Source organism: Mastacembelus armatus, chromosome 13, assembly GCF_900324485.2.
Source record: "Mastacembelus armatus chromosome 13, fMasArm1.2, whole genome shotgun sequence".
Taxonomy (NCBI): Eukaryota; Metazoa; Chordata; class Actinopteri; order Synbranchiformes; family Mastacembelidae; genus Mastacembelus; species Mastacembelus armatus.
The window spans coordinates 20,074,131-20,093,277 of NC_046645.1; the positions used below are offsets into that span (position 1 = coordinate 20,074,131).

At 39.8% G+C, this 19,147-nt stretch overlaps 3 protein-coding genes across 3 annotated transcripts; all 3 read left to right on the plus strand.

The window, feature by feature from the left end:
• Positions 1 to 7,934: 7,934 nt before the first annotated feature.
• Positions 7,935 to 8,909, plus strand: LOC113134787 (olfactory receptor 52K1-like). Its single transcript, XM_026314310.1, has one exon. The coding sequence runs from the start codon at positions 7,935 to 7,937 to the stop codon at positions 8,907 to 8,909; it is 975 nt and encodes a 324-aa protein (XP_026170095.1).
• Positions 8,910 to 10,707: 1,798 nt separating this feature from the next.
• Positions 10,708 to 11,691, plus strand: LOC113134796 (olfactory receptor 2AT4-like). Its single transcript, XM_026314318.1, has one exon. It carries the CDS (start codon positions 10,708 to 10,710, stop codon positions 11,689 to 11,691), a length of 984 nt encoding a protein of 327 aa, XP_026170103.1.
• A 3,120-nt stretch (positions 11,692 to 14,811) lies between these two features.
• LOC113134806 (olfactory receptor 8H1-like) lies at positions 14,812 to 15,795 on the plus strand. Its single transcript, XM_026314330.1, has one exon. The coding sequence runs from the start codon at positions 14,812 to 14,814 to the stop codon at positions 15,793 to 15,795; it is 984 nt and encodes a 327-aa protein (XP_026170115.1).
• Positions 15,796 to 19,147: the final 3,352 nt, after the last annotated feature.

Consider the following 19,147-nt stretch of genomic DNA (forward strand, 5'->3'; position numbering starts at 1 on the left):
CAGTTGGTCCATTATAAAGCAATAAGAAGGCCGCCTACTGTTGGACAGCTGAAATCCTACATCCGACAATTGGGTAAATTGGGTAAACTGGGTAAAACCTGGTCTGGTAGCGAGCGACGGCATCCATCCCACTTTGGATGGTACGGCTCTCATCTCTAAAAGTCTGACCGAGTTTATTAGCCAACCTAAAGTTTGACAATCCAGAGTGTGGACCAGGATGCAGAAACTCAGTCTAAAATGCCTCTCTGCCGTGTCCTTAGAGTCTGCCGCTCAAACATATAAATCAAATCAAATAAATCCGAAGTTAACACAAAAGGAGTTATTCATAAAAACCTAATAAAATTAAGACCACTCCTCTTATTGAACAGAAAAACAGAACAGTCAGATGTGGATTAAATATCAGGTCTCTTTCGTCTAAATCTCTGTTAGTAAATGATTTGATAACTGATCACCAAATTGACTTACTCTGTCTTACTGGCTACAGCAGGATGAATAAAGCTAAATAAATCAACCCCCCTCAGTCGTAAAAATTGTCATATTCCTCGAAGCACAGGTCGAGATGGAGGAGTAAGTGCAATCTTCCACTCAAATTTATTTTTAAATTTTCATCCTCAGAACAATTATAACTCATTTGAGAGCCTCACTCTTAGTCTCTCACATCCAAACTGGAAAACACAAAAAACAGTTCTACTTGTCATTGTGTACCATTCACCTGTCCCTTACTCAGAGTTTTTAACTGAATTTCCAGACTTCCTGTCTGATTTAGTGCTTAGTTCAGATAAAGTCATTATAGTGGGAGATTTTAACATTCATGCAGATGTTGAAAATAACAGCCTCAGCACTGCATTTAATTCAATATTAGATTCAATTGGTTTCACTCAAAATGTTAATAAACCCACTGTCATGAGGTTAAGTTTCAGTTCCGGTCTTGGACTCTTATTTTGGTTAGTTTCCTATGTTCCTCGCCTATTGTTCGTAGGTAGCTTTATGTTCATCAGGTTTGATTAGTTTCACCTGTTTGTAATTAGTTCTGTCCCGTATCTATTTAGACCTCCTGTGTTCCTTTGTTCCTTGTCAGAGCATTAATGTTTGTTGGCTTGCATTCAAGGGAGAGTTTTGTTTTTGTGTCCATTACGCCGAGTGGCGTTTTGTTTTTGCCTACCTGCCTGTATGCTGAGTGGCAATTCTATTTTTGCCTGCCTGCCTGTCCACCGAGCGGCGGAGATAACTTGTGCACGAATGCCAGAACCGGAACCCACAGAGAGAACGCCAGATCCCAAACCCCCGGCCAGTGTGCCCGTGCCCCAGTTCCCGGCGTCTCAGTCGCCAGAGTCTCAGTTCCCGGCGTCCCAGTCACCAGAGTCTAAGTTCCTGGCATCCCAGTCACCAGCGTCCCAGTCGCCAGCGTCCCCACCTCCAGAGCTCCAGTCCCTGGCATCCCCGTCACAAGTGTCTGAGTTCCTCCTGGCTTCCCAGCCCAGGAAATCGGAGTCCCTCCTGGCTTCCCAGCCCAGGAAATCGGAGTCCCTCCTGGCTTCCCAGCCCAGGAAATCCGAGTCCCTCCTGGCTGCCCAGCCAGGGTCCCTCTTCGTAGCCCAGCGTCTGGAACCTTAGTGCGCTGACGAGGCTGTCCCCACAGAGGTTCCACTCCAGCATCCAGAACCTGAGTGCGCCGATGTGGCCATCCCCCACTGAGGCTCAACACCAGCAGCCCGAACCTGAGTGCGCCAACGAGGCCGTTCCCGCTGAGGCCCCTCCCCAGTGTCTAGATCCTCAGTGCGCCGAGGTGGCCATCCCCGCTGAGGCTTCACGCCAGGTCCCAGTTCCCGCACCTCGGCGGCGGAGCGTGGTTGTCCAGCCTGTTCCAGTTCCTCGGTGTTACGTTGAAGATGCTCATGCCGAAATCCAGTTTCCAGTTCCAGTCCGCTTGCAGCGGAGCAAGCTTTTCTGCACTGAGATCCAGTCTCCAGTTCCTGCCCCTCGGCGATGGAGCGAGGTCATCCGTGCCGAGTTCCAGCAACCAGTTCCCGTCCCTCAGCGTGACAATGAAGGCGTCTACGCCGAGGGATGGGAACTGGTTGCTGGAACTGGCACGGATTTATTTCTATTTATTTATTTCTAAAAATTTTTTTAAAAAGCTGTTGCTAAGCAGTTATCAGACCACTTACACAGAAATGAAATATTTGAAGATTTTCAAACAGGATTTAGAACACATCATAGTACAGAAACAGCACAGTTAAAAGTCACCAAAAATCTTCTCTTAGCCTAGATAATAGACTTGTTTCTATACTTGTCCTGCTAGAACTTAGTGCTGCACTTGACACTATTGAGCACAGCATCTTATTACAGAAACTGGAGCATGTGACTGGTATCAGAGGAACAGCATTAAAATGGTTCCAATCCTATTTATCGGACAGATTCCAGTTTGTTCATGTCCGACTGTCCAACCTGTGAACCTTCCATCCGCACAAAGGTTTGTTATGGAGTTCCACAAGGTTCTGTGTTAGGACCGATGCTGTTCCTCTTCTACATGCTTCCTTTAGGCAATGTTATTAGGAAGCACTCTATTAATTACCACTGCTATGCAACTGACACTCAGCTGTACCTATTTATGAAACCTAATAACACAAACCAGGTAACCAGACTTCAAGCGTGTCTGACATAAAGGCCTGGATGACCCGTAACTTTCTACTTTTAAATTCAGAGAAAACAGAAGTTATTATATTTGGGCCTAAAAACCTCAGAAATAGCTTTTCTAAAATTATAGCTACTTTAGATGGCATAGCCCTGGCGTCCAGCACTACTGTGAAAAACCTTGCAGTTATTTTTGACAAGGACATGTCCTTTAACTCCCACATAAAACAAATCTCTAGAACTGCCTTCTTTCACTTGCGCAACATTGCCAAAATTAGGAACATCCTGTCTCAAAATGATGCAGAAAAACTAGTTCATGCATTTGTTACCTCAAGGCTAGATTACTGTAACTCATTACTATCTGGATGTCCCAGTATCTCCATAAAAAACCTCAGGTTAATCCAGAATGCTGCAGCCAGAGTCCTGACAGGAACTAGCAGGAGAGATCATATTTCTCCTATATTAGCTTCTCTTCTTTGGCTCCCTTTAAAATCCAGAATAGAATTTAAAATCCTTCTTCTTACATACAAATTCCTTCATGATCAAGCTCCTTCATACCTTAAAGACCTCATAGTACCATATTATTCCAATAGAGCACTTCGCTCCCAGAGTGCAGGTCTACTTGTGGTTCCCAGAGTTTCCTAAAGTAGAATGGGAGGCAGAGCCTTTAGCTATCAAGCTCCTCTCCTGTGGAACCAGCTCCCAGTCTGGGTTCAGGAGGCAGACACTCTCTGTACTTTTAAGGCTAGACTTAAAACCTTCCTTTTTGACAAAGCGTATAGTTAGGGCTGGCTTCAGGTAACCCTGAACCATCCCTTAGTTATGCTGCTATAGGCTTAGACTTGCCCAAGGACCATCGGTGCACTGAGCTCCCCTTCCCTAACCCTCCCCTCCCTCCCTTTCCCCTTTCCTCCTCTCCTCCCTCCTCACATGTATATTCCACCATTGAATGTCACTAACTTTGTGCTCTCTCTCTCCCCTACTTTGTGCTCTCTCCCTCTCTCTCTGTACCTTCTGCAGGTGTCCCTGGTCCTGATGTGCAGTTACTGGCCCCACCAACCTGCAGTGTCTATTTGTTGTTTATTGTTGCTGTTCTTTTCTCTCTCCTCTATCCACTCACTCCAACCGGTCGAGGCAGATGGCCGCCCAAACTGAGCCTGGTTCTGCTGAAGGTTTTTTCTTCCGTTAAAGGGAGTTTTCCTCTCCACTGTCTCCAAGTGCTTGCTCAAAAGGGATTTGTTAGGTTTTTTTGTTTTTTGTAAAGTGCTTAGAGATGATTGTATTGTGATTTGGCGCTATACAAAAAAAATTGAATTGAATCCATCCATCCAATATCTATACCCACTTATTCCTAACCAGGGTCATGGGGATCTGCTGGAGCCTATCCCAGCTTTCTTTGGGTGAAAGGCAGGGGTACAATAAACCTGGAGGAACTGGAGAGCTTCACAGCAAAGATTGGAGTGTCTATCCATAGGACCACTATTAGCCGTACACTCCACAAAGCTGGGCTTAATGGATGAGTGGCCAGAAGAAAGCCCCTGCTTAAAGGAAAAAGCAGGAAAGAACATCTTGACTTTGCCGAAAGGCGTGTGGGAGACTCCCCAAATGTCTGGAAGAAGGTACTGTGGTCAGATGAGACTAAAATTGAGCTTTTGGCCATCAAAGAAAACACTGTCTTGCACAAACCCAACACCGCTCATCACCCCCAGAACACCATCCCCACAGTGAAGCATGGTGATGTATTGTGCTATGGGGATGTTTTTTATCAGCAGGGCCTGGGAAACTGGTCAGAATTAAAGGAATGATGGATGGTGATAGATACAGGGCAATTCTTGAAGAAAACCTGTTTCAGTCTGCCGAGAGTTTAGACTAGGAAGGAAGTTCACCTTCCAGCAGGACAATGACCCTGAACACACTGCTAAAGCAACAGTCAATTGGTTTAGGGAGAAACATTTAAATGTGTTGGGGTGATCCAGTCAAAACCCAGACCTCAATCCAATAGAGAATCTGTTAACTTAAAGACTACTGTACACCAGCAAAACCCATCCAACTTCAAGGATCTGGAGCAGTTTTGCCTGGAAGGGGCATTTTGTTTTCTTCACAATAAATATTTAGCCCTGTTAATCCCATTGCAGTCTTTGCCTTCAGCCTATGTAAATTGATTTCCTCCCATTCCTCATTTTTAGCAGAAGTAATCAGCTTCAGTCTGCTGACCACTCTCCTCCACTTGCCCCAGCTCCTATCCTTCGCAGTTCTCTCCAATTCCAGTTGCCTGCACTGTTCACCATTCCTTAGCCACTGGAGTGGATTTTGCCCCACATTAATCAATTGCTATAAATTAAATAATTATTATAAATAATCATCTTTGGGCCACAGAAACAAAGAGAAAGTGTCAGCAGTCACCTCAAGTCACTTTCTCTAAAATTTAAAAATCAAGTTAGAAATCTAGGGGTAATCATGGACTCAGACACATTAAATCGATAACATCTTCAGCATTTTATAATCTCAAAAACATTGCCAGAATCAAAGGAATCATGTCTAAATCAGACTTGAGAGACTCATCCATGCATTTATCTCTAGCAGGTTAGATTACTGTAATGGCCTGTTCACTGGGCTCTCAAAACGAGCTGTAAGGCAGCTACAGTACATTCAGAACGCTGCTGCTCGAGTCCTGACTAGAACCAGGAAGTAACGCTGCTGCTCGAGTCCTGACTAGAACCAGGAAGTACAACCACATTACTCCTGTTCTCAGATCTCTGCACTGGCTTCCTGTCTCTCAGAGAATAGACTTCAAAACAGCACTGCTTGTGTATAAGTCTCTTCATGGCTTAGCACCACATTACATCTCTGACATGTTGATGCCATATGAACCATCTCGGACTCTGAGAACATCAGGGACAGGCCTTCTGCTCGTGCCCAGAGTCAGGACTAAACAGGCAGAAGCAGCTAAAACCTGGAATAATCTTCCTGATGATGTTAGACAAGCCTCATCTCTAGCAATGTTTAAGTCTTTTTAGCGTGGCATAAAACATATGACAACTGACAGTGTTTTATCCAAAGTTATTTATCCGCACTCAGTTTCCTTTAATATTAATTTCACTATTTTTGATTCTTGTTTATGTATTTTTAACTTGTCTTTTATTTCTGTAAAACACTTTGAATTACTCTGTGTATAAATTGTGATATATAAATAAACTTGCCTTGCCTTGTTGGACTCAGTTTTCTGGTCTGTCTCTCTGGTTTGTGATGCGTTTGGGTCAAACTCCAGTATCTAACCCTAACACTTATTTTTACATACATTTCATATAATTTGTTAACAATATGTAATTTACTGCTTAATGACTAACATTTTGTATACCCCAACTTATTGTCAGCAAATTTGTTCTACAAACTAGAACTGGTGTGTTTTTTTAATCAATAGATGTTTTTAGCACAACAATTAACCATCAAAGTTTTATGGTGTTTATTTTAAACCAATGATACTCTAGATGAACAACATAAACAAGCTTAAAGGAGACACTAATTAGTGTCTCATGTCAATTATGGTCTCAAGTGTTTGATTAAAGTGTGCCTGTGTGAATCTCTTTATACCTTAGTGAATTTTGCTCTCAGAACACTCTCATGCAACACTGTTTTCCTCTGGAGGTCAAAGTTTTCTTTACATATTCCAAACACTGGTTTAATGTACATTTACTGGTGAAATAATTTTGTTAAAATCAGTTTTAGAATTTTCACATGTAATTTTGATATCCACTAACATCTTGTTTAGGTTCTGTAGGTGAGGGCAGGCCAAAACATGAATATTATGAAACGGCAGGAAGAAATAAAACATGTAATACAAGAAAGTAATGTACTGTGGCCTGCAAAAGCTTAGCAGAAAGCAAAAGCCTTACTGAGCATGATACATATTCATGCACAGACAGACTGCAGAAGACATGTGATGAAAGGTCTACAGCTGTTACAACTGTTGACTCTTTTCATTCACTTAGAGGTATTAAAAAGGTAATGTAAAGTGCACATTAAAGTCCCAAAATCCCACAATAGCCGCAATATACCTCATTTTATCTAACCAAATGTAAAAAAAAAAAAAGTTAAACTTAAGGTTTATGAAAAATAAGCCAACAACTTTTGTAACAATTCTCATATCTGAGGATCTGTTGTGTTTTTGGTTTTAATTTATAACTATTATCATAAACTAACTGCAGGCTAAAATCACACCGTACTTAAGGATTTTCTCTTTTACTAAAAGTTTTGAAACAGTTGACCTTATGTTGCTTCTAAAATTAGTCTTTAATCTCTTAATTTAATACTTCACAACTAATTGAATTCATTTGGGGTTCGGGATTTTGCCAATGTTCATCCAAGTAACACTTAGATCACTAATTATTACTAATTATTCTGTTACTGCATTTACACTGAATACACTAAAAGTAAAACATATATAATTAACTCAATTAACTTGTTATTCCCCAGTGGTTAAACACATGAATGTGTGTTGAGACTGCCATTAAACACTTGGGATATTAATCAGCCTCCCTCAGTATCAATTTAGGTATATACTGGGGGTTTTGCTAAAGTGCAACTGTTTACTCATATGGGATTTATAATATATTAGCGTAATTAAATTAATGTTTCTTCCAATTAGCCAATATGAGGGGAGTATTACTTCCTATACAAAGTATATACCAAATATCCCTCACTGATCATTTTAATGAATACATTAATTATAATCCAGAAAGTAGAATATAACAAATTGTGAGAATAATTGTTCTCAATTAGTCTCAATTACAAAATAATACTGAATGACTCCAGTGGATTTCTATACTTATTTATATTGATAGCAATAGCAATACTGCCCAAACAGCAAAAACATGCATCAGTTTGTGCTTCAAGAAAAAAAAAAAAGCAATTTGTGTGCCCATTAGTGTGGTACAGACAGATTAGTTGATAATGATCCACAGGGAATAAAAAATGTTGTCTACCATACTTTCACCACAACGCAAGAAGTCTTTAAGAGGCAAATCATCTGCACCAGCAAAGCATGTTGTCATACTGCTCAAAGAAGGTAAGTGCAAAGTCAGATAGCTACTGTATCTAAAGCTTTAATTACACTACTAAAAGAACTAGGGTGAGACAGAATTTTAGATTCTAGATTCAATATTACTGTAAAGTGGTTAACAACTCAAAACAATTATTGCTAGTATTTATATGTTTGGCGTGAAACAGTTTTATTTCATGTATCTAATGATCACTGTGCCCACATTTGCTTTCCATTGTGTTTAGGAACTTTATGCTTCATCATGCCAGAGGAAAATCGGAGCACTGTGACTGAATTTATCCTTTCTGGATTCCCTGGACTTCAACCAAAGTACCAAGGACTTGCCGCATCTGTATTGTTCTTAGTTTATTTCTTAACTTTGATAGGCAATGTTACAGTTATTTTCTTATTTGCAACAGACCGCAGGCTTCATAAACCAATGTATTATATAATTCTAAATCTGAGTGCTTGTGACATTCTCTTTAGCACAACAACTTTACCTAAGATTATCGCAAAATACTGGTTTCAATCTGGAACCATCTCATTTACTGCTTGCTTTGTCCAAATGTACTTTGTTCACTATCTTGCTTCAGTGAATTCTTGTGTTCTCTTCCTAATGGCTTTAGACAGGTATTTGGCCATCTGCCATTCTCTCAGATATTCACTTATTCTTAAAAACTCAACTATACTTATTCTCAGTATAACTGCATGGGTTGTTCCCAAGGCAGGTGCATTAATGCTAGTTATTAGGGCATACCCGCTTCCTTACTGTGCTTCAAACATAATCAATCACTGCTACTGTGATCATATTGGTATAACAACACTTGCATGCACTGACAGGGCTGCCTATAGTGTTCCTGCTCTTGTGTATGCAATGGTTATACTATTAGGGCCTCTGGCATTTATCATTTTCTCATACTGCTGTATAATTACTGCAGTACTTAAGGTGACAAATATACAAAGTCGCCTGAAGACTCTGTCTACTTGTAGTACTCAACTGATTATAATCTTACTCTATTATGTACCCAGATGTTTTGTATATTTAGCCAGCAATGTTGGGATTACCTTCAGTGCAGATATACGAATAGTAATTATTATGCTGTATAGCCTTTTGCCCCCAATGATAAATCCACTTATATACTGCTTAAGAGCTAAAGACATGAGAGAAAGCTTGCAGAAGCGAATCAAGAGAAAAACCATTCCACAAAAAGCACAAGTTTCATCTATCACTGACTGACAAACCAATGCAATATACACTTCTAAAAACCCCTACATCAGACAACTAAAAAGTTAATAAACATTACACATGGGGACAAAGCAATAATGTGAATCACATCACTGTAGAGCAGACCAGGCTATACATACACTGAAAAAAAAGAATCATTAGAAAAACCTGTTTATCCGGTATGTCAAGCATACTGAATAAAATACTCCCAAGGTACAGTATGTCTGTAAAAAGTAGCATGTATGGCATTATTACAATAGTCAGTGATTTCTGTTGTACGGTAGAGAGGAAAACAGCCTTAAATGGGTTTGGGAAAATATTCTGCCTTGTGATCCCTTGATTTAATTTCATGCGCTTTCTGAGCCCAGCAATTACTGTAAAAACCTGTCATGGTAACTGAAGAATGTCATATATTTAACTGTAATTAAACTATCAGAGCACATCAAGAACTGGAAGATTATACATTTTTACAAAATTAATTTAATAAAATATATCTTTTATTTATACACTGTCTTTTCAGTTTCCTGAGACACCACCCAGTTATAGTCAAATTTTAGTATTATTTTAGTATTATTTTTTAGGAACTTCTGCACCCATCTGACAACAGATCTGTGAATTCACTGCAGGCTGTGGTGGAGAAATGCACCAAGGCTGCATAATGGAATGACACAAGAGGTCTACAGCACCTTAGCCAAGGGCAGATGACAACTGACTACTGACTAGTCTAACTACTGACCTACTAATTAACTGTAAAACTAACTGAATTTCCATCCATCCATAAAGTTTATCTTACCTTGTGTGATTAAGTGGAGTCTGTGGAAGTTCTCTATTCAAATCAATTCAATACAGTTTTATTTGTATAGTGCCAAATCACAATACAATCATCTCAAGGAACTTTACAAAAAACAAACAAACAAACAAAAAACAACAAAAAATTTTTTATGAGCAAGCACTTGGCGACAGTGGAGAGGAAAAACTCCCTTTAACGGAAAAAAACTCCAGTAGAACCGGGCTCAGTTTGGGCGGCCATCTGCCTTGACTGGTTGGAGTCTAATTCTAAACTACAAGTATCTTAGCATCTTAATATGAATGAACGTTTTTTAAGTTTTAACCATATGCGTATTGTTCCTCATTTCTGACAGTTAATAAACCCCTAAAGTTTGATAGTTATTAGCTTATTTCAGTGCCTGTTCTGTCATAAGATAAACTGCTGTCCCAGTGATGAAAAGTTTGACTAATAACGCTAATTCTGGAAAAAAAAAAAAGTTTATATGGTTCACATATGTGTTTCTGCAAATAAGCTACAAATTGTAAAATGTAGAGGCCTCACGAACAGCTTCAACCCGGCAGCAATTTATACAATCACCATGGTTACAAGGTTGATACCCAAGTTTAGTGTCACCAGTTGAGTATCTGACAAAATGTGACTAGGTAGGTTGGTAGGTAGGTAAAGATACTTTATTCATCCCCTATGGAGGTACAGACAGATAACTCTAAAAACAACTCCTCCATTCACACTATGTTCCACTGAGGATATGTCAGGTAACCGTACATAAAAGGCTGATATTACCTCGCGTCAGGGATTGTAACGAGAGCACCTATGTGAAAGGTAAGAGTTGGATTCAGACTGAATTTGGAGAGCATCAGAATTACTATACACACTTTTTAGGGTTACTACGTACTGATTTTCAAATATATGGCATCATTTTAAAGGTGATTATGCAACAAATATTTGTAAGTCTAGAGTGTACTTTTAAATTGTAACTGTTTACTTCATGTCTTGGTCCTGGGCGATTCTAAAACAGAAACAATGACTGCCAATTTTACAAAAATTACGAGTTTCTTCATCCTTGGTTTTCCTGGACTTTCATCACAGTATTATGGACCTGTGTCAGCTCTGCTTTTTTTAATCTACCTAGCTATTGCAATAGGGAATATTTTCATCTTAGCATTTGTTGTTTATGAGAAGTATTTGCAAAAGCCAACATATCTGGTCTTTTGTCACCTGGCACTTAATGACTTAACATTTGGCACTGTAACTCTCCCAAAGATCATATCAAAATATTGGTTTGATGACAGTGTTGTTTCATTTTATGGATGTTTTACACAGATGTTCTTTGTTCACTATTTAGGATCAGTAACATCTTTTATTTTGTTGGTGATGGCTCTTGATCGATTTATTGCAATATGTATTCCACTGCGTTATCCTGTCCTAATCACAAACAACACTGTGTCTGTGCTCTGTGGGTTTGCTTGGTTTATACCTCTGCCTTTAATGATAGGCATTGTACTCCATGCTCTGACTTTATCTTTCTGTAAATCAAATGTCATTGCTCAGTGCTACTGTGACCACATTTCTATTAGGAGTCAGGCATGTGGTGAAGATGTTTACATAGTTGCAGTTACCTCTGTGTACATAGCCATGTTTACCCTCTTGGCTCCTCTTGCATTTATCTTGTTTTCTTATATTTCTATTATTGTGGTTATTATTAAAATGTCTAATTCTGCAGGCCGCAAAAAAACCTTATCAACTTGTACCCCACAGATATTGATCACATGTCTTTTTTACCTTCCCAGGTGTTTTGTTTATGTGGCTGCTGTTGTTGGATTTTCTTTCAGTTTAGATGTTCGCATTTTACTGATACTTTTGTACAGTGTTTTTCCTGCTGCTGTAAATCCAGGAATATATTGTTTCAAAACTCAGGATATTAAGGAGGTATTGATAAAAAGGCTCAAGAAAACTAAAATTGCAATAGAAATAAAACTTTCATATAAATGTAGAGCTGAAAGTTAAGGCAGAATATGACGACTCAACAGCAGGATTTATCTATCCCAGACAAGTTTGTGACATTAAAAACAGCACCACCTTCACAGTTCGGCCTTTATGCTCAACCTTAAATTTAGGTGTTCACCTCAATATTCATCTTTCTTTGACATAGTATATGTAAAGGACAAAAATGTGGCTACTACTTGGACATAAATACACAAATTTAAAATTTTTTATCATTGTTGACAGACACTCAACAGGCTCTGTGTATGTTTAATATAAAGAAGAAATTTAATATTGAAAGACTGCAGCTTTGGAAAGCACCCACCCCATGTGTTCAACTCAAGACTGGAAGTTTTATATGAGGGTTGGCAGAACTTTATTCAGTCAGTCCTTTGCCACACTACAGTGTAGTATGTGGACTTAAACACAGGTTGAAATACCAAAATGGAAACTGCTAAACTACACTGTACACTAAACTACATTGTACATTAAAAGGATAAGATTAGGCAATACCTGAACCTCTACCTAATGTGTTTATTTTTTGTTTCCTTATATGGGATAAGATGAAAGATCAGTGAATATTGGTAATAAAATGATGAGTTGTGCAGTTGATCTGGCCGCTGCTCAGATTCGTCTCATCTCATCTGCTCTCTGTCAAACACCTAGTCTCTATATTAACTCCTAGTCCCCATCTTAATGTAGCACTACACATTGTTAATATTTGACTAACATTAGCACTAACACTAATATTGACATGTATCAAATACTCCTTTAAGTTTTATCTCCTTGTACATTGTTTTTGATAAATGTTGTTAATTTATTATTACAAACTTTAAACCTTTAACTCCAAAGTTTTATCTTGCCTCTGCCTCACCGCGAGTCTTTTCTTGCTAACTTGTTGAATGTGGTCTAACCCTCTGCATCATGAGCAATATCTAATAAGTGGAAGAGGAAAAGCTGCCATTAATGGAGTGACTCCTCTCTTGTAAAACACTGCATACATTTTGCAAGAAAGTCTGCCCAGAAGATTTTCTAGAAAAAGTTGTATTTTTGAAAATTTGGTCAAACTCAGTAAAAGACAATCACCTACAAAACTTAAACATTTCAATAAAATCTTGCCCAGCTATAATAAACAGCTCATCTTTAATGGACTTTGCTACCCCCACAATAAAATGAGAGTTAGAATAAACGGAAAGTAAAAATGGCACTTTGCGTGTGTGACGTCTGCATTTTGAGACAAACTGTGAACATGTCCAGATCCCCACTCTGAGGTTCCTGTCTGCTTCTCTGTCACTAGATGGGAATAAAGGCAAAAATGTAAATTTTTGAGTATTGTGAGTATTTGCTTGGTTGTTGTTTAGAGGCATTTTTTACCAGTCAAGAAGTGTCTTTGAACTGTAAAATGCAGGACTTGAATTTGCCATTAGAGATAAGTGTTTCCTTGCATCTCAGTTATGCACATAAAAAAAATTACTTTGCCAAACGAGAGAAAGATTGTGGTTTTGGTTCAATATTAATACTAAACACGTCCAGTCTAATGCAACCACTCACTTTTCAGTATTTAAACAAGGCAACTATCAAACTTAACCTAACATTTTGAGACGCTAAAATTCAGTGTTAATTTTCACACATGAATTTGATACACAGTGTTTTGAAGAAGATGCATGGCCTATTATACTTTCACCAAATTCTAGTATTTTCATTGTTTCATTTTGTTGATTGATGGAGTTTTCTTATCTTCAAAGTGTTTTGATGATACAGCTCCCACATGTTTATTGACCACAGATAGCATCCTTACAGGTATTGCTGTTGTCTAACATGACATTAACATTAGTGGAAAAGGCGGTTCATTTATTCCATAATTGTCGGTCTATTCTTGAAAGCAGTGAACAAACAGTGGACAGTGGACAAACCTACATTTGGACTAAAGTCATTCACCGAGTTCCACTTGAGATGAGACGTTAAATCTGATAAGATTAGTAAAGTGATATATCTTGTCATGAGTCCCTCTGGGGACTTCCTGCCTGAGGACCTTCATTGTGTAGTGACTTCCGTTTTCTCCTCGCACTGGTCCCTGGCAGCTTAGTGTTCATTTGTGTTCATGAGTTTCACCTGTCCCCGTTAGTTTCACCTGAGTTCAATCACCTGTTGTGTTCCTCCCTATTTATACCTCCCTTGTCCCTTTGTTTGGTGCAGAAGCATTATAGTTGTTATAGTGGAAGTGGTTACTGTCTCGCTACTGTGGATGCCCCTAGTAGTAAGTGTGTTTGTGTTGTGACCGTTTCACTCGGTCCTTTCGAGTTTATGGTTTATGTTCACCCTGGAATCCCCAAGGGGAAAATAAAGAGTTCTGTGTCCTGCAATTGGGTCCTTACCTCTCCTCCTTCACCCCACACCACCTGCATCTCGTGACATATCTAAAGTGAACATGTAGAGGATTTGGGTGGTGTGTAGCTCATAATTGTTAATGAAAAATGTTCTCTTTATGGAATATTCTGTTTGAGTCTTTTCTTCCTAAAAAATACCCATCCATTATCTATACCCGCTTATTCCTAACCAGGGTCACGGGGATCTGCTGGAGCCTATCCAGCCTGTCCCTTGGGGGGAAAAGGCAGGGGTACACACTGGACACTGGACATTGGACACTGGACACTGGACATTCATTCACACTGGTGTGAATAAATATTTTTATTATAGTTTTAGTTCACAGAAGTAACATATAAAAACATAACCATTAAAACCAAAACATTAAATAAGTGGTAGTACGGTAAGATACTGCAGACGAAAAAATAGTAAATATTATCATGCAACCTACTGTGTAATACTGCTTCATATCTGTCGTGGCTGTACGCCACTGTCTGGAAACTGAATCCTATGGGGACAGACAAATATAGTATTAAACAATGAGCCAAGTAGATATTAGGTGACACTTGTAGTACACTCATGGAAGAAAATGTCACAAGGTAAGATAACAATTGATGTGACAGATCCAGATTACTCTGCAGTGGCTCGTGCCTTGTTTGCTTTTGTTTAAATAACTGTCAGTAGTTGCATATATCAACATTTTCAGGTGATTTAGCAGTTAACAAAGACGCTCAGTAATTGTGTTTAGTATTTGAGTGGTTATTGTGAATTCAGTTGAATATGTTCGACACTAATGTAACAAAAATAAGAGATTTCCTCATCGTTGGATTTCCTGGACTTTCACCAGAGTATTATGGACCTGTGTCAGCCCTGTTTTTCGTACTCTTCTTGGCTATAGCTGCAGGAAACATTTTCATTTTAATGTTTGTTAAATGTGAAATGTCTCTTCACAAACCCACATATCTCATCTTTTGTCACTTGGCATTAACTGACTTAGCATTTGGGACTGTTACTCTACCAAAGATCATATCAAAATATTGGTTTGATGACAGCTTTATTTCATTTTATGGTTGTTTTGTACAAATGTTTTTTGTTCATTTTTTAGGTGCAGCTCATTCTTTCATCCTAATGGTGATGGCTCTTGATCGATTTATTGCAATATGTATTCCACTGCGTTATCCTGTCCTAATCACAAACAACACCATATCTGTGCTCTGTGGGTTTGCTTGGTTCATACCTCTGCCTTTAATGGTAGGCATTGTACTCCATGCTCTGACTTTATCTTTCTGTAAATCAAATGTCATTGCTCAGTGCTATTGTGACAACACTTCTATTAGGAGTCAGGCATGTGGTGATGTTTACATTGTTGCAGTCACATCTCTGTACATAGCAATGTTTACTCTCTTGGTTCCTCTTGCATTTATCTTGTTTTCTTATATTTCTATTATTGTGGTTATTATTAAAATGTCCAATGCTGCAAGCCGCAAAAAAACCTTATCAACCTTTACCCCACAGATATTGATCACATGTCTTTTTTACCTTCCCAGGTGTTTTGTTTATGTGGCTGCTGTTGTTGAATTTTCTTTTAGTTTAGATGTTCGCATTTTATTGATGCTCTTGTACAGTGTTTTTCCTGCTGCTGTAAATCCAGGAATATATTGTTTCAAGACTCAAGACATCAAGCAGATGTTGATAAAGAGGCTCAGGAAAACTAAAATTGCAATAGAAATAAAACTTTCATATAAATGTCAAACTGATTGGTAAGGCAGAATGTACACAATAACCCAACAGCAGAATTAGGAGCAACTCCATCTTCACAATTGGACCTACAGCTTTTACTGCTTTCCTCAGTCACGACTTTGTGACAAAGAATAAGAAAAGAACAAAAATGCGGCTTTTCTATTCATTGGACATAAATACGTAAATATAAAAATCCATTTGTGTATTTATATTCAAAGATGCTCAACGAGCTTTGTGTATGTTTAAAACAAAGAACAAAATTCATATTCCAAAGACTGCAACTTTGGCAAGTACACACACTATTTGTTTAACTGAGGCTGCTGACACTTAATACTGGAGAGGGTTGAACTTTATTCAGTCAATCCTTTGACACGCTACAGTCTGAAATGTGCACTTACCCACAGGCTGAATTACCAGAATAGGCAACTGTGTTAGGACTCAGCTCTAGCTAGACCCAATGGCAATTTAATCAGCTGCAAAATTGTTTAAAAATGCATGGATCAGTAAACCACATTTTACATTATAAGAATGATGTTATGTTGGGTTGGATGTAATATCAGTGATTACCTGTAATAAAATGATAATGAGTTGTACAGTTGATTTGGATGCTGCTCAGATTCTCATCTAGTCTATGTCCAACAGCTAGTGTGTCCACTTTAATTCTCAAGTCATAAAACGTATTACAATATACCAACATGAAAAAGGCAACATTAGTTTATATTAAATAAGTAAAAAAAAATTGACTGTGGCGGAAATATCACTTTGATCCAAACAGATATATTTACAATAAATTTTGCTTCTGTGGATAAATTAGCTGCAGTGCATGGAAAGGATTCACATTAACAGAAGTTATTACAAAACCACATAAACACCTCTTTGTGTGTTCCAGTTATTGCTCCAACTATTTGTCCTTGCAAGAAACGTGCCAGAACAAAAAAAAATATGTTGAAGGACATGAATTCTTTCTCAGTGACTCACCAAGACTTTGGACTCACCTAGTCCCTGTGTTAATGTAGCGCCGCACATAGTTATTATTTGCCTAATATGAGTGTTAACAGTAATGTTGTAAAGCATCTAATACTCAACAGAGGTTTTATGTCCTTGTTTGTTCCAAAACTTTCCATCTAGCCTGGAGAGCTGTGTGTAATTCAGAAGATGAATAAACTCATATCTGGATAGGCCCTGCCCAGCTAGAGTTCCCGAGCCCCTCTCTGGTTTCAAGCCTGGGGCAGAGGCTTGAAGACGAGAGCCCGGTGGCTGGGTCACCACCCACAGGGCCTGGTTGGGCACAGCCAAAAGATGAGATGTGGGGCTGACCTTCAGTGAGCCTACCATCTGCAGGTCCCATATGGGGCTTGGGCATTGTGGTTTGGGCAGCAGTCGAAGGCAAGTGCCTTAGTAGCCCAAACCTGGTCGAGCAAAGCTGGCTCTTGGGACATGGAACGTCACTTCACTAGTGGGGAAGGAGCCTGAGCTTGTGCGACCTGGGCTCTGGAACCAAACGCCTTGAAAAGGGCTGGACTCTCTTCCACTATGGATCTGCCCAGGGTGAGAGATGGCAGGCTGCCGTGAGCTTGTTAATACCCCCCAGCTCAGTCATCATACGCCTACAGGCTGGGGATCAGGCTGTCATCGTTATTTGTGCTTATGCACCAAATGATGGGCTAGGAGTGATACTGAAAAGTGCTCCAATGGGGCACTCCATCATTCCACTGGGAGACTTCAACATTCACGTGGACAATGACAGTGAGACCTGGAGAGGTGTGACTGGGAGGAACGGCCTCCCCAAACTGAACCTGAGTGGTGTTCTGTTATTGGACAGTTTCTCCATAATGAACACCATGTTTAAACATAAGTGATAAGTGCACATAGCACCAGGACTCCCTAGGCTGGAGGTTAATGATCAATTTTGCAGTTGTTTGTTTGCCATATGTTCTGGACACTTGGGTGAAGAGAGGGGCTGAGCTCTCAACTGATCACCACTTGGTAGCAAGTTAGGCCTGATGGCAGGGGAGGAAGACGAACAGACCTGGCATGCCGAAACATAGTGAGGGTGTGTTAGGAACATCTGGTCTTCAACTCCCACCTCAGACAAAGCTTTTCACATATCCTGGGGGAGACTGAGGACATTGAGTCCAAATTGACTATATTCCATGCCTCCATTGCTGCAGCGGATGAACGGCGGCATTCCATAAACCCAGTGGTGGACACTAGAAGTAAAGGATGCCGTCAGGCTAAAGAAAGACTCCTACTGAGCTTGGTTGGCTTGTGGGACTCCCAAGGCAGCTGACAGGTATTGACAGGCCAAGTAGTAGGCAGCACGGGTGTTTGCAGAAACAAAAACTCGGGTGTGGAAGGAGTTCGGCAAGGCCATGTATTAGGACTTTCAGCCGGGAAGTCAGGAATATATTGTTTCAAGACTCAAGACATCAAGCAGATGTTGATAAAGAGGCTCAGGAAAACTAAAATTGCAATAGAAATAAAACTTTCATATAAATGTCAAACTGATTGGTAAGGCAGAATGTACACAATAACCCAACAGCAGAATTAGGAGCAACTCCATCTTCACAATCAAAGATGCCCTGACTTCAGCGGCCACAGACTTGATTGGCTGAGTGGTATCACGTGGGATGGCTCAACTCGCATGCAATTGGTCTGTGTGTTTCCACTATTGTAAAGTCTACAAAAGCGGCGCTGGTGGAAATGAAAGCGCCCTGTTAGGTTTTAAATCATAACCTTCTGTTTTGGCTGTAGGTCCGGGTCTCCGTATGGGGCAGCTTTTGGGTCCACACCCGGACAGCGGTCCGCCTGTTAGTGACCTATGATATAGAAGATCATAATATCTAGTGTGTGATAGTGTGATATACAGTATATTTAAGTCCGCTAAGACTTGGTTCACCCATCACTGTTGCTGGAGTTACTGAGGTAATCAAACAGCTGCACAGTGGCAAGGTGGAAGGGGTGGATGAGATCCCTCTTGAGTTCCTTAAGGATCTGGATACTGTGGGGCTGTCATGACTGACACGCCTCCGCAATATCATGTGAAGATTGTGGACAGTGCCTCTGATGTGGCAAACTGGGGTGGTGATCCCTCTTTTTAAGACGGGAGAGCGGAGGGTGTGTTCCAGCTATAAGGGGATCACACTCCTCAGCCTTCCTGGGAAAGTCTTGGCCAGAATACTAGAGAGGATAATTCGGACAATAGTCAAACCTTGGATTTAGGAAGAACAATGTGGTTTTTTGTCCAGGTTATGAAACACTGGACCTGCTCTATACCCACACCAGGGTGTATCAAGGGGTCATAGGAATTTGCTCAACCAGTCCATGTACAGTTTTTGGACTTGGAGAAGATAAGATCTCAGATACAAGTGGCTGA

Bases quoted from the DNA above. Each gene is read 5' to 3' on its own strand.
- LOC113134787 (XM_026314310.1), top strand. From the start codon at position 7,935: ATGCCAGAGGAAAATCGGAGCACTGTGACTGAATTTATCCTTTCTGGA.
- LOC113134796 (XM_026314318.1), top strand. From the start codon at position 10,708: ATGACTGCCAATTTTACAAAAATTACGAGTTTCTTCATCCTTGGTTTT.
- LOC113134806 (XM_026314330.1), top strand. From the start codon at position 14,812: ATGTTCGACACTAATGTAACAAAAATAAGAGATTTCCTCATCGTTGGA.